This window comes from Octopus sinensis, linkage group LG1 (assembly GCF_006345805.1).
Source record: "Octopus sinensis linkage group LG1, ASM634580v1, whole genome shotgun sequence".
Taxonomy (NCBI): domain Eukaryota; kingdom Metazoa; phylum Mollusca; class Cephalopoda; order Octopoda; family Octopodidae; genus Octopus; species Octopus sinensis.
Window position 1 is genome coordinate 44895461 of NC_042997.1, and position 22767 is coordinate 44918227.

At 36.4% G+C, this 22767-nt stretch overlaps 1 protein-coding gene across 8 annotated transcripts in view; it reads right to left on the minus strand.

Moving 5' to 3' along the window:
• Positions 1-241: 241 nt before the first annotated feature.
• LOC115216625 (protein sidekick-2-like) overlaps positions 242-22767 on the minus strand; it is a 676686-nt gene continuing 654160 nt past the window's right edge. For 5 of the 8 annotated variants that reach the window (XM_036500690.1, XM_036500685.1, XM_036500703.1 and 2 more), the window contains 6 exons: positions 20663-20728; positions 17064-17237; positions 13834-13980; positions 9227-9365; positions 4628-4751; positions 242-1492 (listed from right to left, as the gene is read on the minus strand). In XM_036500690.1, the coding sequence (XP_036356583.1) occupies positions 1229-1492; positions 4628-4751; positions 9227-9365; positions 13834-13980; positions 17064-17237; positions 20663-20728 (914 nt within the window). In that variant the 3' untranslated portion in view covers positions 242-1228. The remainder of the gene's footprint in view (positions 1493-4627; positions 4752-9226; positions 9366-13833; positions 13981-17063; positions 17238-20662; positions 20729-22767) is intronic. The other 3 variants (XM_036500715.1, XM_036500708.1, XM_036500695.1) reach the window with 1 other exon arrangement.

Consider the following 22767-nt stretch of genomic DNA (forward strand, 5'->3'; position numbering starts at 1 on the left):
ATATATATATATATATGTATATGTATATATATATATGTATATATATGTATATATATATATGTATATATATATGTATATATATATATGTATATATATGTGTGTGTGTGTGTGTGTGTGTGTATATGTATGTACATATACAAACACACATACAAAATAAAGGTACGTTCTTAATAGCAGCGATGGTGATGTGGCGGTGGGCGAGGGTGGAGGGCTTACCCCCCCCACCAGTTTAAAGATTTTCAGGAAAATCATGAAAATCTGACAATGGTAGGTACATTGATCTATTTCATTCAATTAACTTGATTGCTTCAATGATTATTTTATAATAGCTGGAGTAAAAGAAAAAAAAAAATTTCAACTGAAAAAAGTATGTGTGCATTTGTGTGTATATGTGTGTGTGTGTGTTGTGTGTGTGTGTGAGGGTCGGGGATTGGAAAAAAGAAAAAAAAGAAATGGAAAGGACATAAAAATGGAAAATAAAAGAATAAAATTGATGCGATATATTTTTTGGTTTTGACATTTAAAAAATATGTCAGGCATATTATAAATTAACTGGAATTTTACATTCCTCTCATATATATGTGTGTGTGTGCATGTGTATATATATATATATATATATATATATATACATACATATATATGCACATGCACACATACATATATACACACACACAGATATATGTGTGTTTGTATATATGTGTGTGTATATATATATGTGTGTGTGTGTTTGTATATGAGTTTGTTAGAATGTTTGATAGATTGGAAGGAGTCCATACTGTTTCCTCACATATAAAAGAAATATCACAAACGGGGTGGGGGGGAGAGTTGACAAGCATAGATGTCCCAGACTCTTTTGTTTCCAGAGTAAAATGGACCATAGACCATGGACCAAACTGCAATATCAGTGCATTATTGATTGCAACAATCACCCAGATTATTGCTGACCAGTTGCAATGGTTTTTATCAGAGCAAGCCACGCTTCATAACATTTCAAACCATACACATTATACATGCAAGTGTGCATATATATCGCATAAATACATTATGCATGTATGTTGACAGTTTGTTCTTTGCAAATTTCTTTTTGGCACAGATTTTGATGATGATTATGATGTTTTCTCTTTCTGGTTATTCGTTTCTTATTATCATTCATATTGTTTCTTCTTCATCAAATCTATCTCTGTTAAAGCTAGAAATCTTTCAAAATGAATCAAAGCTGATCAAGTTCTTAAACAAATGATGAAAAACCTGCGACTGGTGTTCGAGATCCTGCAGTGTTATTAACCATCATGTAGCCACCGTTAACGTTCATGCCGTAAGTGCTACTGTCAGCTTCCTCACTGTCTGTGTAGTTGTAGGCGCTATACATTGATCGAGGATTGCTCTGTTGCCAAGACTGGCGGACTGTATCGTTAACGTACTGATTGTAGAATGTTCCAGCAGTTGTGGTATTTGTATTCTTTACAGTTTCATCTTCACTCTCGTCACTTGGCTATAAAAGAAAGGAAAAAAAGACAATCAAATTAGTTTTCAAAGCTGAGTCTGCAGAAGAATTAGAAAAGAAATTCTTGGTACGAAAGCAAAATCTAGAATACAGAGGATTCCAGGTAAACTTAGCAAAGATTAAAGTGTTAATAAGTAGGAAGGTATGCAAGGGCACCCAATATGTTATGGGCACACAAGAAATATAGTGGAATAACAGGCAGACTAACAGTGAAGGCAAGCTTTGTATGTAGAAGATGCACTGAAGGAATATACACTAAGAGCATATGGGAAATGGTTAGGCTCTCTTAAATGCCTGACTGGCTCTCCTGGAGAAGTCAATAGCTTCTGTTACTTAGGTAACACAATTAGCAGAAGAGGTGGTTGTTTAGAAAGTACAGCAACCAAAGTCTGAGTGAATTGGAAAAGGTTGAAGGGACTATAACTTCTGTTGGCTACAAAAGTTCTCTCTCTCAGAGTGTAGGGTTGACTGTATGATACTTGTGAACTGCAATGCTGTGTGTTAGTGAGATATGGGGCTTGACTGTAGAAGACTGCAAAGGCTAGAATGAAATGAAACAAGCTTGCACCAATAGATGTGCAACATTAATGTGCATGGAATCCAAAGGATAAATTAATTTAGAGAGAAAGTGGATATAAGCAGAATTAGGTGTAGTGTATAAGAAGGCTGTTTGGTATAAGCAGATGATGCATATGAAAGATGACCACTGCATAAAGAATTACTGAGAACTCCAAATTAATAGAACCTGTGGAAAAAAGGAGTTCAAGAAAGATTTTGGATGAAGTGGCGAAGGTTGATCTGAAGATACTGCATCTCACAGAAGTAATGACAAAGGATCAAACTGACTTGTGATATGTGATGCTGTAGAAGACTCTACCATCTATGCAGGAGGTACCCTGACATGAAAATAGTGTTTAGATACTGAGATACTTTGTAGTCTGCCAAGTATACAACTTACATTTTGTTGCCTTCCCCACTCACCTGACACCCATTAAATATTTTGACTCGTCACTTCATTGGCCCACCTTCATTCCTCTTATGTATAAGAAAATGCACCGGTCCTCTTCAACCATCTAACTCCCTTACCCGTCACAAGACCCATGCTTAAAAGATTGCATTGCACTGTCTTCAGGCCTATACAATTCCTTCTCATCACCTAATTTTTATCTTATCCCATCATCTACCCACAGCTATGTCTACCTCTGCTGTTTTGAACAGTCTTGCCACATACATCAAACTACTGCTCCTTTCTTCCATCCAAACATCCAGGCCCTTTTGTTATCATTGATCTCTCTTCTAATTACCTCCTTGGTCTCATGAACATTTGCAGTCATCCTAAGTTATTGAGCACTCTCAACACTTATTTGCATCTCTGACCCCGGTACTGCTCTGGCCCCATATTTCCTCACCCTAGTTTACATATCTGAGTCCTGAATACTCTCTACATTGTCTTGTGTTCAGGACCCCACCTGTACTGGTATCGGCTGACCAAAATGTAATCACTTAATTGGACAGGTGAATGAGACAACCTATCTAATGTTGGTACCACAAAATGCATTCAACATAGACAGTACAGTGAATGGCAAACTGAGTAAAGATTGCAGAGGGTTCTGGGGGTTTATTCATTCAACCTCTCTAGAGTTGATGGTATGGAAAATGCACCCAGTACACTCTGTAAAATTGTTGGTGATAGGAAGGGCATCCAGCTTTAGAAATCAAGCCAGATGATATATAGGAGCATCAGTCTAAGGAGGCAGTAGTTTCTAACAGAAGATGATTCAGACTGTGGCAGCCTGTCCTGGCAATATCTGTATATGTGTGTGTAGGTCCATCATAATTTTATATATGTAATCTGGACGATGATATATGAATCTCAATGCCTTTTGTGTCTTACAGATAAACAAGAAATACCAACCATCTTTATAGTACCACAACATAGCCTTCTGTGTCCAGTCACCTTTGAGTTCCTTTCTTGTAGGCTGCCTCTCTAAATCATTCACTTTCACTACCTGCTTAATTCTAGCATTTAGTGCACACACACACACACTTGTGGAACCCATTTATAAGAATCATCATCATCATTTAATGTCTGTTATCCATGAAGGCATGGGTTGGATGGTTTAATTAAAGCTGGTAAGATGGAAAGCTGCACCAGGTTTCAGTCTAATTTGATTTAATTTTAACAGATGGATGCCCTTCCTAATGCCGGCCACTCCACAGAATGTATTGGGTACTTTTTATGTGGCACCAGCATGAATACCATTACGTGGTGCTGGCTGAGGTACTTTTTACATGGCACCAACAAGAGTGCTTTTATGTGGTACCAGCACAGGGCTCTTGCAAGCCAATCTACTTCAACAGGGGTGTGAGATATCCAATTAAAGCAATGGCTCTCGAACTTACAAGTACCAGTTCCCCTCCCACCAGAAAAAAAAAATATAATAATGTAATCCACTTTGTTCACCATTTCCTCTTTATTAAGAAAAGAGCAACATATAGGCGCAGGAGTGGCTGTGTGGTAAGTAGCTTGTTTACCAACCACATGGTTCCGGGTTCAGTCCCACTGCGTGGCACCTCGGGCAAGTGTCTTCTACTATAGCCTCGGGCCGACCAAAGCCTTGTGAGTGGATTTGGTAGACGGAAACTGAAAGAAGCCCGTCGTATATATGTATATATATATATATATATATATATATATATATATATATGCGTGTGTGTGTTTGTATGTCTGTGTTTGTCCCCCTAGCATTGCTTGACAACCAATGCTGGTGTGTTTATGTCCCCGTTACTTAGCGGTTCGGCAAAAGAGACCGATAGAATAAGTACTGGGCTTACAAAAGAATAAGTCCCGGGGTTGAGTTGCTCGATTAAAGGTGGTGCTCCAGCATGGCCGCAGTCAAATGACTGAAACAAGTAAAAGAGAAAAGAGAGAAAGAGATTGTGCATCTTCCTTTGTTATGGTGTTGGTCACGTTTAAAAGGTTTCAAAATTATCTTAGTTTTTATTAAGGGAACAGACAAATTGTCTGTTCCCTTTTCAATTCGCATCTGACTCCATCCAGAAGTCTCAAGCCACAGTTTATAAGAATATCTGAAGAAGCAGAAAACTTTTCAACAGACTTACTTCTGTCAACTCTTCTAAATCTGGCTTTTCTGTTAAGCTACTACTGTTGTCATCTAACGGAGGTTTAGTGTCCAAATCATCATCAGAATATGTCACACTAGCAGGACTGGGTCGTGGTGGTGATCTGAACAAAAACAAACAAACAAACAAATAAATAAAACAAAAAAATAAATAAAATAAAATGAAAAACACTAGAGAAATAGAATAAAAATAAATAAATTGAATAAATAAATAAAAAAAAAATTCAAATTCAAAACAGGAATAAATAACAGCTTGATAATTATTTCAGCAAAGTTAGATAAGTAGATACTGTAGTTGTCATGTATTCCAGTTCAACACACTTAACAGTGGCTGTATAGCTAGAACAGGACAGAACCCTTTCGTTACTGTATTTCTGTTGAGATGCTCTGTGTTTCTTCCAATTACTTTAAGTATAACAAAGAATTTAGTAAAATAACTTTGTTATCATTCAGCTAATGTTAGGAACGTAAATTGTGACTAAGATTGGTGGAAGATTTTAATTCAAAACTTATGAAAACAACACATTTGTACTCAGAGCCAGAGCCGGTTTCAGCTGGGTTGGTAATGAAAGGGTTAGATAATATTGTATTATCTACACTTGTAGATAATATTGTATAGGGCCCAACATGCTAATATGCATTACAATTCAAATGTCAGCCACAACAAGGATGAAAACTCTACAACTGTGATATGAGGCTAAGAGTAAGATACACACTTGGCTAGCCACTCCCTTATATAAATTAAACAATGGGACTGGAGGAGACTAAAACTAAGGGTTATCAGGATGGGCAATAAGTACTCTTTACTCTTTTACTTGTTTCAGTCATTTGACTGCGGCCATGCTGGAGCACTGCATTTAGTCGAGCAAATCGATCCCAGGACTTATTCTTTGTAAGCCTAGTACTTATTCTATTGGTCTCTTTTTGCCAAATCACTAAGTTACGGGGGCATAAACACATCAGCAACGGTTGTCAAGCAATGTTGGGGCGGAGGGGGGGGGGGCAAACACACACACACACACACACACACACACATATATATATATATATACACACACATACATATATATATATACATATGCATATATACGATGGGCTTCTTTCAGTTTCCGTCTACCAAATCCACTCACAAGGCTTTGGTTGGCCCAAAGCTATAGTAGAAGACACTTGCCTAAGGTGCCATGCAGTGGGACTGAACCTGGAACTATGTGGTTGGTAAGCAAGCTACTTACCACACAGCCATTCCTGCGCCTGTGTGTACAAACAGTGAGTACAAACTGTTCAAAAGTGAAAGAAATTAGGTTGGTATGAGGTAGGAAAAAAGTCTCATGTTTTGGGCAGTACCACCCCAAATGACAAAGTATTGCCAGGTAAGTTAAACTTGTCATCTGTGTGCTTGTTATCACCTTTGTATTTCCATTAGCTTTTCCCATGCTGGCATGGGTTGTACAAGACTTCTGAAAGCAGCACTCTACAGAGAAGTGGCCAAATGTCTTTCTTGATATCAACCCTCATTTGTTCTTCATATACTGAGAATCAGAATCGAAATCGATCAATGGAAATTGCAGCTGAGTTACCAGTGCCGGTGGCATGTAAGAACGTGGCCGTTGCCAGCGCCGCCCCGACTGGCCTCGTGCCGGTGGCATGTAAAAAGCACCATCCGTTCGTGGTTGCTGCCAGCCTCGCCTGGCCCCCGTGCCAGTGGCACATAAAAAGCACCATCTGATCGTGGCCGTTGCCAGCCTCGCCTGGCCCCCGTGCCGGTGGCACATAAAAAGCACCATCCGATCGTGGCCGTTGCCAGCTTCATCTGGTTTCTGTGCTGGTGGCACGTAAAAAGCACCATCCGTTCGTGGTCGTTGCCAGCCTCGCCTGGCCCCCGTGCCGGTGGCACATAAAAAGCACCATCTGATCGTGGCCGTTGCCAGCTTCGTCTGCTCTCCGTGCCGGTGGCACGTAAAAAGCACCCACTACACTCACAGAGTGGTTGGCGTTAGGAAGGGCATCCAGCCGTAGAAACATTGCCAGATAAAACTGGGCCTGGTGCAGCCTTCTGGCTTCCCAGACCCCAGTTGAACTGTCCAACCCATGCTAGCGTGGAAATCGGACGCTAAACAATGATGATGATGATGATGATGATGATACTACTTTCAGATGTGTGTTAGAGAGAGTAAGTGTGTGTGTGTGTGTGTGTGAGAATGTGTTTTAATGGGAGGCATAAAGAGCATCAGAACTGATATAGTATCATGGAAAGATGTGGATATAAACACATATACATTCAAGCATGCATGTGTGTGCACACACACATGCATGATGAGTTTCTGTACAGATTCAGTCTGCTGGTTTCACTAACAAGGTATTAGTCACTCAAGCACTATAACAGAAGACACTTGCCCAAGGTGCCATGCAGTGGGATCAAATGAAAAACTGCATGATGGCAAAGCAAGCTTCTTAATCATGGAGTTGTGCCTCACATTAAAGTAATTTATTCCAGTGCTTGAACGTAATCATAATATCTATAACAAGAACTATGTAACATCACACAATAAAAGTCACTGAATATTAAGAAAAGAAACAAAAAGAGAAACGTTAAAAACACAAGCCAACAAAGGATCTGCCACATGGTCATGTGAACTGTAAGAAATAGCAGCCAAGTTTCCACAAAATCATACTCTACCAATTAAAAAAAAAAAAAATTTAGGCTTATAATGGAGAATATATATTATGTCAGTGATATACTATGCCAGTGGGGAGGGGAGATAAGGAGGATGGCCATGGATGGCTTTTGATCGCAGGTTAGCTAACTCATTGTTCACTTAAGGCTAAACAACAAAAACAGCCCAGTCTTAAAATCAAACATCACATTATTCTATAAAGTTACAGACAAAACTGTGTTGAATTAACGAATCAATATTTGTCACAAAGATCACACTCATACTGAACAAATTTCTGATCAGCCTACAATATGAGTTTAAATAAACCTTTCTGATTTTGGTACAAGGCCAGCAATTTTAAGAGAAGGAAGAACTCAGTTACATCAAACAGTGCTCCACTGGTTCTTATTTTACTGAACTCAAAAAAGATAAAAGGCAAAGTTGGATGATGATAACGACGATGATGATGATGGTGATGATGACGAAGATGATGATGACGATGACGAAGATGATGATGATGATGGTGATGATGATGAAGATGATGATGATAGCAATTAATGAAAACAGGGGAAAAAAATCCAAAAGAATATAATCATGAAATAGTTACTCAATGGTGACACCAAATCTTTAAAAAAAATCTTCACTTGCAAAACCAAAAGTAAAAATTTGTTTGAGTCAACTTATTCGCACTATTAAACTCAGTAAGAGCAGCAGTGGTAATGATGGTGGACGTATAGAAATAATCAAAGCCATTTTACCAGCTTTCTTAATTGCATTAAAATTTATAAGGCTAAAAAAGCAAACAAAAACCTTTGAGATTTGTCATGCCTTAAATCAACTCCCTAATCTAGTGGTCCATTGAAAACACTGTTCAGCTGTAAAAAATGATACTCTCATTTATCAAACAGATAATCATATTTATTTATTTATAAAATTCTGTGTGTGCGTGGGCGGGGAGGAGATACCACGTTGAAATATATTTAATCAGTGAACTAATTATCTGTTGTACAATCAAAGTTCCTGGAGCCTGCATGTTCAGTGGGGAGTAACAGTGATAGTCTCATTACCTGATCTAAATCGCTTGTTTTTGTTCATTAAATATTTCATAAGTATTCTGCGGAATGAAATACTTAGTCTCAACATCCATAATTTTATTGTTTACTGAAGATTATGTGCTAAAGTAAGCACTAACACATTCGATTTTGTGAGCTACAATAGTAATAATTTTAATTCATTAAGACTATGTCTTTTATACTGAAAGAGATAAACTCAAAGCAAATATGATAGCATAAGTTGAAAAGAAAAAAAATACTCTTTTTGAAATGAGTTGATGTACACGAGATCCAATTAATTAAAATTGGAAGAATAGATGATGGTGAAAGATTGTCTGATTATGTAGTTGTATTGTCATCATCATGAACAGGATGAAAACCTTAGGTGTGCCAGTATTTAAAAGGCACATTTTCCAAGTCTTGAAAGAGCACATATCTTTTAGAAAGTAAGTACAAATTTCAAAACTCTTTACAAGCAACACAGTGTGCTCTTGAAATCTTCACTTATGATCTGGATCTTGAGGGAAAATTTATTTATTTATCTATAATACATACTCTTATCATATACAAAATACAAATCTAATTTTAGGTAAAGAAATCTAAGAAAAATATCTCTTGTATATAATACGCACTATAAAATGGTGCTAAAATAACATCACCAAGCTAGTTTTTGTGTTTAATGTGCACACACAAATTTTTAAGATTTAATAATCTGGCAAAAAATATGCATTATACACAAATGAATATGGGATGTGACATTTGAAATTAATGGGAGATTGCCATCTTATCTGTTTAGCTATAATTATATAAGAAATTATATGAAATTTTGATAATTTACAAAGGTTAATACATGACAAAAATTGTAAGACTAACCTCATACTACGCAAAGAATTGGTACGATGACCGATAGTTCTCCGTGACTGACGTCGATCAAATGTGGAAAATCCTCCATCATCAAGTACTGGGGGCTCCAGTGGAAGAGGTGGGGTGTTACGTCTACGAATAGTTTCACCTGTAAAATATTGTAACAATGGTAATATTAGGTAAGGTCAGAAATTGAAGTAGCAAAGTATATGTTAATAATAAGGACAAGTAATACAATAAATGAATAAATTGCTAAGCTGCATACAAGTTCAAGGGTGGGATTATATGAAACTGTTACAGACAATGTACCAAGGCACCAACAAAGAAATCGGCTAACACTTTACCTATTACAGAATGGTGATTACTTTTGTTCAAGCAAGGCTGGAAGTCTCTGTATGTTGTATTATTTTGATCAAGTATGCAAATATGGTGAAGAAGGATCTGAAATATTTTGTTCAAAGAAAGCTGTTGAGGAACATCCCTAACTCAATTGTAGAAATTCTATAAGGTATCGATCTCAGAAGTCACCTCAGTGATACTCTGTCTTTCTTTCTATTGTCTGAATAGATATGGGTAACAGAGTAAAAGAAAGTAAAAAAAGGGTAAAGACTCCCTTTGGTCACGCATGACCAAGTGATTGCACCCAGAAAGTTACCCTCTGAGGCACAAGTCCACACAAAGTTGCTCATGGAAGACCAGAAGTCACCCATGCATACCAACCTCCCCACTCCACCTCACCAATGTTGTCCAAGGGAAAGGCAAAGGGGCCAATACAGCTTGATACCAGTGATGTTGCAACAGCTGGGTGAACTGGAGCAACGTGAAATAAAGCGTTTTTCTCAAGAAACACAACACAACTGCTTGGTCCAGGAATCAAACTCACTACCTCATTATTGTGAACCTGACTCTCTAACCACTGAGCCAAGGATATTAACCTTAAATATCTCCCAAAGCACAGTATGATACAGGTTGGAATGCTTTTGATCATAGGTTTGACTATGGAGCTAAACAACAACAAAATCTATGTAGTTAGTGGAGCAAATTGTGTTACATCAACCACATGTATCAGCATTTAGTCTCTCAATGAACCAACAAAAATGGAACTTCTACACTGTCACTGAATCTGCTAGAAATACTACAGGTGGCGAGCTGCCAGAAACGTTAGCACGCCGGGTGAAATGCTTAGCAGTATTTCATCTGCCGCTACTTTCTGAGTTCAAATTCTGCCGAGGTCGACTTTGCCTTTCACCCTTTCACCCTTTCAGGGTCGATAAATTAAGTACCAGTTACGCACTGGGGTCGATGTAATCGACTTAATCCAGTTGTCTGTCCTTGTTTGTCCTCTCTATGTTTAGCCCCTTGTGGGTAGTAAAGAAATAGGTATTTCGTCTGCCGTTACGTTCTGAGTTCAAATTCTGCCGAGGTCGACTTTGCCTTTCATCCTTTCAGGGTCGATAAATTAAGTACCAGTTATGCACTGGGGTTGATGTAATCGACTTAATCCATTTGTCTGTCCTTGTTTGTCCCCTCTGTGTTTAGCCCTTTGCGGGCAATAAAGAAATAAGAAATACTACAGATTCAGTTCAGTAGCAAAGTATACATCAAAGTCATCAGCAAAAGTAGTTGCCACTGGCACCTAATCTTAAACTCCTCTGTTATGGCCCAGAGGAATATTATGAAAAGGTGGGGGAGGGGGGGCTGAGAATCAAGCCCCAGTGAACTCTTCTATGCACACTAAATTCATCACTGTACTCTTTGCTAAGTCTCACCTTACTGACAACACCTCTGCACTGTACATGGCTTGAATGGCTGTCACCAACCATTTGTCTAAATTTAGCTTCTGCAGTGACCATCAGATCAGGGAATGAGGCTTTCTCCAGACTAATAAATACCAAGCTTGCTTTGGGCTAAATACTTCTTGTGAAGTTGCCTTACAAGAAAGAGGGCAGCAGTAGTATTTCTCCATGGCACTAAACCAAATAATAGCATCTCATCTAGGTTAATTCTCTTTCTAATTAGTTGAGCTACAACACTTTTTCTAATTTGATGCTTCTGTTACTATCTTTCTCAAAATCATCTCCTTTACCCTTCTAACAGTTAAATACAATGGCTACTACATCAGTTGTTGGATGCAACACATTCTTGTACAAACTCTATTAGCCATACAAGTGAACTACCATATCCTACTCTGTGAGATATTTTAAGCATCTCAGCAGTGATTCCTGATTAATCAGGGCTTTTCCTGCCTTCATATTCTTAATTTCTTCAACAATCTGCTATCAAGTAGAATAGTTGGTCCTGTTGGGAAGACCTGCTTCCTCACACATTCTCCACATTTAATAACCTTTCTTACTTGACTTCCAAGCTGCATTCTTTTATGTGCGTGTATGTGTGTGTGAGCGTATGTATGTGTGTGCATACATGCGTATATATATATATAATATATATATATATATATATATACTTTATTTAAAGCAGCAGAAAATTCAACAAAACCTGTTACTCTGAGTTTCCCGTTGCCGTTCATCAAAACTAGCAAAAACTGTCCGATGAACGGCAACGGGAAACTCAGAGTAACAGGTTTTGTTGAATTTTCTGCTGCTTTAAATAAAGCATATTACTCTACCACTGGTATTTGAGTACTCATTTTTCCACCTTGTTTCACATTTATGTGTTTACTCTGGTGTATATATATATATATATATATATATATATATACACATACACACACACACACATATATGTATGTATATATATTTACAAGTATATACATGTTTGTGTGTATATATATTCTTTTATTTGTTTCAGTCATTTGACTGCAGCCATGCTGGAGCACCACCTCAAAGGAATCGACCCCAGGATTTATTCTTTGTAGAAGACACTTGTTTAAGGTGCCACACAGTGGGACTGAACCCGAACCATGTGGTTGGGAAGCAAGCTTCTTACGACACAACCATGCCTGTGCCAATATATATATATATATATATATATATATATATATATATGTTTGCATATATACATATGTACATACCTCTTACTAACTGTGAGTAGCTATGCAGATCCTGTACAAGAAACTGCTCTGATCATTCCCCATTCTCTCCCACTTTAACCCCTTCTCCTCTAGTATGAAACTGACACCCACATCTGCAAGGGTTCATAGTCCTTTGAGCTGCATTGTGATGTCGTCAGTGCTGGTAGCATAAAAAAGTACCCACTGCATACTGTGAAGTGGTTAGCTTTAGGAAGGACATAGAACATGCCAAAGTAGACGACAGAATGCAATGCAAACCTCAGACCCACGGGACCAGGTCAAACCATCCAACCCATGCCAGCATAGAATGTGGATCTCTTAATTACCCAGTTTTTACAATAGTCGTACACTCTTTTACATAAATGATACAACCTTGACAGTATTTAAAAGCTATTTCCCAAATCCATCTCAACATTTATCAATTACCCAGTCAGTTTGATGTTCAACTAGACTGCAGCTTTCACGAGTCAATGAATTCTACTCAAACATGAAGTATTTTGTAAAATTGTTTTAAGTATGCATGTATACCCTATTGACTTGCTAACATAGCATTAGGGTTCAGAAATGCAGTGGGTAAATTAAAAATCGATAATTCAAAGCTTTTCATCTTCCTTAACCCTTTTGTTATCATATTTTCATTGAAAGACATTGCCTTTTTTTCAGTTAATTTTTAAAAATCAAAGAATCAAATCAAAATCGATGAACATCAATGGAATTTGTAGTTTTGTGGTACCAGTGCTGGTGGCACATAAGAAAACCATCTGAATGTGGCCGTAGCCAGTACCGCATTGACTGGCCTCCGTGCTGGTGGCATGTAACAAACACCATCCGATTGTGGCCGTGCCAGCCTCGCCTGGCCTCCGTGCCGGTGGCACGTAAAAAAACACCATCCGAGCGTGGCTGTTTGCCAGCCTCGTCTGGCACCTGTGTCGGTGGCACATAAAAAGCACCCACTACACTCACGGAGTGGTTGGCGTTAGGAAGGGCATCCAGCTGTAGAAACACTGCCAGATCTGACTGGCCTGGTGCAGCCTTCGGGCTTCCCAGACCCCAGTTGAACCGTCCAACCCATGCTAGCATGGAAAGCGGACGTTAAACGATGATGATGATGATGATGATGATGATGATGAAGAATGTTGTGAAATAACCTTATCATTGTTAAACTGGTGGTGTTTGGAACATAATGTGAAATTTTGATGAAAGATTTTAATCCACATCATTTTAAAAGAGGAAGTTTGTATTACAGAGATGGTCCCAGACAGATTGATATTAAAAGGGTTAAAAGCATAATAATATTTCCATCACAGAAATAAAGACTAACTAAAGGTTTTTTTCTTGCTTTCTCTTGTAGGTTTATAAGAATATTTTAAGCTTATATAAACCATACAATTGGTTAAACAAAACAATAAAACATGATGCTTAGAATATAAGATCCCATTTGGATTTAAAGAAAAAAAAAACAGAAAAAATACATTAAGGCTAGTTGTTGTGTTAACGGAAGATTGCTTTCAGTTTTCTGACATTTGACAATACACTAATTAGGCCACTTTGAGAGTTTCTGATTTAAAGAATGAGTTCTACTTACGGGTCATCTTTCGCTTCCTGCCAACCAGGACCAATAACAGCACAACAGCCATTATGACAATTAAACCACTCAGGGCAATAATAAGCAAGAACCACCATTCTGTATGAAACGGCCGTTCACTGAATGTACGCATTTTCCCAATTTCACCTATGGAGAAAATAAAAGTGATGTATATACATATACATACATATATATATAGAACAGGCAGTAAAACAAGAAAATGAAAATCTTTAAAATCAGATCAAAACAAAGATGTTTTAAAATAGAATATATAATGCAACATCATCATTTAACATCAGTTTTCCATGCTGGCATGGGTTGGAAAGTTTGACAGGAGCTGTCCAGCTGAGGAGCTGCTTAGGCTCTATGTCTGTTTTGGCATGGTTACTATGGCTGAATGCCCTTCCTATTGCCAACCACTACACAAAGTGTTCTGGGAGCTTATACATAGCATCGGCATGGCTGCATTTACATGGAACCAGTACATGTACTTTATATGTGGTACCAGTACGCACCAGCCCACAAGATTAGGAACACTCAGTTGGAGGGAGGTGCAGAGAACATACTTATATGCAAAGACAACCTTGCATATAAGTATGTTCCCTGTATCTCTTGATTTTACTTAGCTTGATGTGTCTTCTCAAGCTGAGCAAACTGCCAGGAGTCTCAGTGTGATGTAATTTCATAAAAGCATTTATATGAATGATTTGGAAAAACAAAAATGAAAAGCCAATGATGTATTATAAAATCTCAATGATGGCCCTTCATTTGCATTGGTTTCTGGTTTAAAGAAACAAGTATAGCTGTGAGGTTAAGAAGTTTATTTGCAGCCTGGTTTCAAGTTTAGTCCCATTGTGTGGCACTGTAAGCAGGTGTCTTTTAATAAACCCCCAGGTTGATTAATGCCATGTGAAATGTACTTTACAATCACTATGTACTTTACAATTGTCATTGCTTGAGCAAAGCAGCACTGATCTTGACATCCTCTGTTGATATGAATAGTTGTTCTGCACTTGTAAAGACATGCTTGAATGCAGAAAACTCTTACTTGAAAAACAGGTAAGTGTTGGCAACAAAAAGATTATCCACTTGTAAAATCCTGCATCAAATATCTCTCTTACAAGACCCTGGTCTTCATGGGAAAACCAGTGTTAAATTAGTGTATACATTTCAAGTTAACTTAGCCAAAAGCAGCCCTTTTATAAAATAAACATTTGCAATTGTCACCAGCTCTTACACATTTCCAAGTAAGCCATTTAATCCTTTGTTTTTTTTGAATGATGAACCACTCAATAGTGAGGTCAAAATACAAATAGGAAGACACAAACACCTCATCCAGACATACTGTTGTCATTGTATGAGTCATTTTCATGAGCTGGAGGACAATATGTTGCTTCAGTGTTTCACTTTTGACATAGTTTCCTTTTCCTAAGCCCGACCTCTTTAATGTGTGAACTGGGTACAATCTATAGGGATTTCGTTGTCACCAACAAGACTAAAAAATCTTCTTGATACCTGTGTTGTTACTACTCAAGTTGATTTCTAGCCAGTAAGAATGTGTTTTAGGAGGTCTTTGTGGTAGAAATACTAGTGAGGTTGATTTGTAGCTTGGAAAGCAAAAGGAAGTCCCATGATGAATGGAAAAGATTTATTGTTGTGAGAGGATGGTAATGAAGAGAACATATACATACACACACACACACACACATATACATACACAAATGCATATAAATACATACAAACAATACACTGATACACACACATACATGATCAAGTTTCGGACTTATGCCAACTACTCTGAGAGTGTAGTGGGTGCTTTTACCTGCCATGGCATGGGAGCTAGTCACTTGACACTAGTATCGGTCACACTTGAATGGTGCTTTTTCCGTGCTACCAGCATGGATGCCAGTCAGGCGGCACTGGCATTGACAATACCCCAATGGTGCTTTTTATGTGCCACCAGCATGGGTGCCAGTCAGGCAGCACTGGCATTGACAATACTCCAATGGTGCTTTTTATGTGCCACCAGCATGGGTGCCAGTCAGGCGGCACTGGGATTGACAATACTCCAATGGTGCTTTTTATGTGCCACCAGCATGGGTGCCAGTCAGGCAATGGTAAGACTGACCAGATTATTAATTTTAATTTTTCAAGATTTTAATGTTATTATTGCCTCATGTTTTATTGTAATATCTTAACACGGTCTTCAGGCATTAAATGTTTGTATTAACACTTATTAAAGATAGGTCATGCTAGTGATTTTACCAGCTCACCGTCTTATATAGTGCTGCTAGTAATGACATGAAATTTCACTAACCACGGTCTGTAAGGAGATTGGTACGAGAAAGACCATACAGTGGTAAAAATCAAGACAAAAAAATAGAATGTATGAGCAAGACACAGTCACCCAAACTATTTGGAAAGGCAGTAACTCTGAATGAGAACTGACTTAAACTGTGATGACAACTCTAACACATGCTGGCATGGAAAACAGATTTAGAATGAGGAAGATGATAAGGATTTCATTTTAATGGCAGGTCAGAATTAATCGATGAAAGTTGATTGCTACATCTTATATATTAACTGCTCCTACTTGGTGCAGCAAAGAATTGTATATTGCTGTAAGAACATAAGTGAAACTCTTAATTCTAACTGCTTCAGTTTTTAATTGCCTAATTAAATTTATATGGACAGAAGATAATTAACAACTTTGGGACTGAAATATAGGATAATAAATGTTTCCTTCTTGAGCCATGCCAGGCTCAAAAGGGCCAGTTTCCCGGATTCAGTGGCGTATATATTCCCCACTTTGACAGGATGCTGATCTGTTGCATTTTTGCTAGCTGAGTGTACTGGAACAATGTGAAATGAAGTGTTTAGCTCAAGAACACAACACATCGTCCGTTCCAGGAATTGAAACCATAATCTTATGATCATAAGTCCAACGCCCTAACCACTTAGCCATGCACCTCCACTGGGACTGAAATACATTAACAGACATACAATCTCTTATAAGTAAAGATGGTGAACTACCAATAACTTGTTAGCAGTTCAAATCTTATTGCTTGTCTCAACAGGCCTCACAAACAACCTGGTAAGTGATTACCAACAGGAAAAGCATGCTAAAAACAATTTTCCTAATGATATGCAAATGTCTTAATTTTCAAAATACAGTCTACTTACATTTGCATGGGAAAACACACGAGAAATAGCTTTAAAAAACTAAATACCTTTTTCTGGATCTTGTATCAACATAGGTTTAGATGGTTCACTTGGAGGTCCAATTCCAAGCCAATTGTAGGCAAGCACACGGAATTGGTACACTTTGCCAGTATCTAAGCTGTGAATATTAAGCAATGCACCAGTCTGTGGTGATTCCTTCAACAAAATATCAGTCCATTTTCCTGAAAATGTAACGATAAAAATGAAATACAAAAATATAATCTAGATAACATGCTTTAGTTAATTACAAATATACAAGCTGAATTATAAAAATATAAATTTTAGAAACTAAAGTGATGGAAAAAAATGTGAAAAATGTGAAATAAGAAAAATAATTTTTAAAAAGATCACAAAAACTACAATACAAATAGATAAGCATTTTCTAGTTACTTTGTGCAAAATTTTCAAACACCTATCAGAGGTTTAGTGAATATAGAAATAACATTTGAAATCCTATGGATTTACACATTACTAATGAAAGTATACAGCATGTATATCCAATAATAAAGATCAGAAAAAAACAAAACAAAACAAAACAAATGAAAATGTTATTTCAGTTATGAAGAATACGGTATCTTATTGTTCATTGGTTCTTCATCTTATGCATGCAAATGTATACATGTTTGTGTAGCTATGCAGAGGCATTAATATTTTGAAAGATGTACATTTTAATCCTAAATAAAGTATTTTGCTTTAAAATCTAATTTGCTAATTTTGAAAGACATATCACTTCAAGTACAGACTCGTAAATGTTTTGTTTTGAACAATTCATGTTACAAGATGCTCCTCCTTAATATTAATTTCATTTATTTCTTAATTATAAATTAACGGAGAGACTAACTGACAACTAAATTTCAACATTAAATTCTGAGCCAGAACCACAATATATTGTTTGTATATTCTTCCAAATAATGTCCTATCAAATCTAATTATTACTCACAAAGTCAGTTTGATACAGGATTTATAATATCCCAATATACTTTTAAATATTATGAGCAAATAAATAAACAAAGTATATATTTTCTTCAGATACTTGTGGTAGTGGGAGTTAAGGGTACCGTTTAAGGAGGATAATATTACAATGACACTTCTAGTGCTTGCCCTATTTCAACTTATTTTCAAGGTTATAATTAAATCACTAATTGTTTTTTAATAAATGCCAACATTTGCTTACACTTAGGCTTGAATGAAAATTTGGAGAACAGCTAAATTTGTGAGCAAATTTCAATTCTATATTGAAAGCAAAGTCACTTCTCTTCCATAGCTATTGTCTTTAGAAAGGAAACAAAACAAAATAAAACATGAACATTACTATGTCATTCCATTCTCCTACACATGGCATTTAATTGCAAGGAGTTGATGGTATAAAATAGAAATGAGCTGTGTGAGAGTGTGACCTGATTCCATTGTGGAAATAGCTATTTCAACCACTTCAGTTAAATATAGCATTTGTTTTATCAACTGCTGTTCAACTTTATATTACTACATACATGTTATGAATCTCAAATACAACGTCCAGTATCATATGAAATATTCTAATTACTGCCGTAAAAAGCACCATCTGTTCAGGGCCGTTGCCAGCCTCGCATGGCCCCCGTGCCGGTGGCACAAAAAAAGCACCATCCGATCGTGGCCGTTTGCCAGACTCGTCTGGCACGTAAAAAGCACCTACTACACTCATGGAGTGGTTGGCATTAGGAAGGGCATCCAGCCGTAGAAACATTGCCAGATCAAACTGGGCCTGGTGCAGCCTTCTGGCTTCCCAGACCCCAGTTGAACCGTCCAACCCATGCTAGCATGGAAAGCAGACGCTGAACGATGATGATGATGATGATGATGATGATGTATGGGAAATATATTTCACTTTTACTAAAATATTCAAACTGTGACATAGTATGATTTTTATAATTGCCTTGGGGATTTAATCTGCAGTGGTTTTGTAATGGGTTTCTAAAATAGGTTTGAAGCTCATATGGGAACTGTCTTGGAGCATCGGTGATGGAACTGAAACTACATTCTAAGCCAGGAGCCCACCTCTACTCAACACTGCTCCCCTATAACACTAAAACACTAATATTTCTCTAACCTTCTACCTCATAGTCTAAGAAGGAATTTGAACCAGATACTGTTAACTAATAAAACACTTGATAATTTTAGTGTGCTATTATTATGTTCAGTGGTGAACTGTGCACTTTGTAATACCATTCGTAATCACATAAACCAAACCAACCAATGTGCCATTTCTAGAGCCACTGTTCAATATTTGTTACTGGATGCTGTTTGCATGTTGGCTGGCGGTTAAGAAAAGTCTGTCAAATTCATCAAACAAACCATCTCAATCAGACATAGTCGAATTCTGAACTGCAAAGTGCACACCAAAAAAAAATAAACATGTATTTAATACAAATGCAAGGCAACTGAAAAAGGCTCTGGGTGGTCACTTGACCATGTAGAAATAGTGACTAAATTTCCTTCCACTCACATCCTACTGTGTTAAAAAAGGAAAATGAAAACACAAATAATAGTGAGATATACTAAAATGCAGGACATTCACAACTGTAAAATCCTTGTTTAAGGTCTGTTGGATCAGAGCTGACTTGGAGCTAAATAATAAAATGTATTTAGATATAGCTGGTATTAAACATAGTAAAATCTTAAGGAAATTTTTAATTTAAAGATGTGTAAAATATTTGACAAGATAGCATCATAAGTGCTGAGGCTAAATGGTTAATGTTTAAGCAGCTCAAATGAAGGAATGAAGAATATCCTTTTTCATTTTCCACACTATAACCATTGTGCTATCTTTTGAAAAAACATTGGATTATGCCTCCAAAACTGTAAAAGTTTTGTAGTTTTCCACAATGCTACAATACTAAAAGGCACTTGAAATGATTTTGTTGTTACAAGTGTATGTAATATATGGCAGCTAATTGGATAGCATCTCTCTCTGAGCTGCACCTACTGAGGAAGTTGAACACTGCAAAACAACAAAATACAAACTAATTTTAGAGAGCTCCTGCTGATTTGCAGTTTTGAGTTCCTCTTACGGTATAGTATCTATCAATATTTAGAATTAAATGAAAGATCAATTTGTGACTGTCTATCATGGCTACATGGCAATGCTGGTGACAAGACATAAATTTGCTACTTCATAGCTGGTTATTCAAAATCTATCAACTGATTATTGCACAGCTTGTTATCTGATTATCTATTAATTAAAATCTTTCATATCATTTAAAACTCACGAGAGATGAGTAAGCTGTCTGCTAAGTTACAATTAATTCATAAACAAGAGTTAAGAGGTTAATATCAGACAGCCAACAATGAGGCTACCTTTGAAACTTGCTTGTTGTAACATACATCATTATTCAGTGTGTGGTTTTAGAAAAGTAAATTGTGAAACATGTCTAATGCTGCTGGTTGTTATTCTTTCTACTTATAACAACATCTAACTAGTTTGATGTGGCAGGAATACTGAGTAAAATTAACTGACCTAGAAATTAAGGCTTAATTGGAAAGGATTTGAGTTGGAGGTGAAAAGAAAAATTGTGTATGAGTAAATGATTATGATGCTATAAATGAATAAGTTCAATATATCAGAACTGACCTCTGATAGTTGTAGAGTTTTTAACACTTTCTCTTTTCTTGCGAGCTGCTTGCATGCTTAGAGGATCTGAAGAGAACAGTTAAATACAACGATATCAAGACAAAACAAACATGCTAAATTTACGTATAAAATATGTGCAGCCAGCAGAGCAGCTTTCTCTTTTTTTTTTTTTTGTCATTTTCAGTAACTAGAATATTAAAAACAAAGCTTGAGTTGCACAAAGAAAATACAAAAACAAAGAAAAACAAACAAATTAGAAAAGTAATAAAAATTAAATTTTCAAAAAGTTAATCATGCAGAAACTAAGAGGGAACTCAGAAACATTCAACATCAAAATATAAAAAGACATTTATTCCTAAATATGGAAAGTAGAAAAAAGAAAAAAAAGGTAATTTAAATAAATGTTGCTGTTTGTATTATTATTACTATCATTATTTGTGGCAAAAACTGGGTGAATGGACAAGTGGTTGTAGAACAGAGACCAACTGTTGGAGGAGTGCTTGTGTCTTTAGTGGTCAGGGTGACCCAGAATCTGTGAGCTTCTTTGATTGGTCCTATTTTGAAGTTCTCCTACTTGAAGAGGACTGCATCATCATTGTGTCCACATATCAAGAATACTATATATATATATATATATAATAAATTAAATAAAGAAAATGCACTCATTTTACATAGTTTTAATATATTTTTTTAGTGTATTTTATATTGTGTTTGTCCAAGAAGCAGGCTGCATGAGACAGTGTTCCCCACCTGATGATGAAGCATGTCTCATGCAGCCTGCTTCTTGGACCAACACAATATAAAATATATCAAAAAAATATATTAAAACTATGTAAAGTGTGTGCATTTTCCTTCTTTAATTTCTTATGTATATTACAACTCACCATGTGGGGATAATCGAAATTCTTCTCTTTCTGTTACTATATATATATATATATCTGTTTCGAGACGCATAAATTATAATGGTTATTGACAATTTTTGTCTTTTTTTCGGCATATTTGGCATTAGAATTTTTCTTTTGCCCTTATCTTGTAAATTATTTATAAATTTAAAACCTTTAAAGGTATTTTTTGATATGTTGGCCATTGATAAAATTTTTTTCCCGAAAAAAATTTTATCCTACATTAGTTATATTAATAAATGAAATAAAACATATGCATATATATAAACATATATGTACGTACCTACCTCTACATGTACATATACACGCATATATGAGTACAGGACACCAAAAGGACGTCGAACACAAAGAGAAATGAAAACATAGACACAAACCAAAGGAACTGGACATTTTTTTAAAAACATATATATATATATATATTTTTTTTTTTTTTAAAATCTCATTTCCTCCTCCAATCCCTTCTTTCCTCTCTCATGTTTCATGTAAACCCTCTCACAATTTGTTAAACTGTTCATGTTATGTCACCCCTCATCTGATGCCCCTCAGGTAAATAAAAAGAAATCATTATTATTATCATTACTATTAAGGCACTGAGATGGCAGAATTGTTAGCATGCCAGACAAAACACTTAGTGGCATTTTGTCCATCTTGTTATCAATTCAAATTATGGCTTTTATCCTTTTGGGATCAATAAAATAAAAGCACCAGTTGAAGACTGGGGTTGATGCTATGGACTAGTCCCCTTATCCAAAATTTCAGGCTTCATGTCTATAATAGAAAGGATTATTATTATTATTATTATTATTATTACTATTATTATTATTAGGGTGGTGAGCTGGCAAAACTGTTAGCATGCTGGGGGAAATGTTTAGCAATATTTCATCCATTTTCAATTCTGAGTTCAAATTTCACTAAGGTTGACTTTGCCTTTCATCCTTTCAAGGTTGATAAAATAAGTACCAGTTATGCACTGGGGTTGATGTAATCAATTATCCCCCTCCACCAAATTTCAGGCCTTGTGACTATAGTAGAAAGGATTATTATTATCATTATTACTACTATTATTATTGCTATGATTAACTTACAGCTAGTACTGATATTATTGTTTACGAGTATTGATATTCTTGTTAATTATAACTACTACTACTACTACTACTGCTACTTTCGTTATTTAGCATAGTTTGCTATTTTTCACAGAACTCT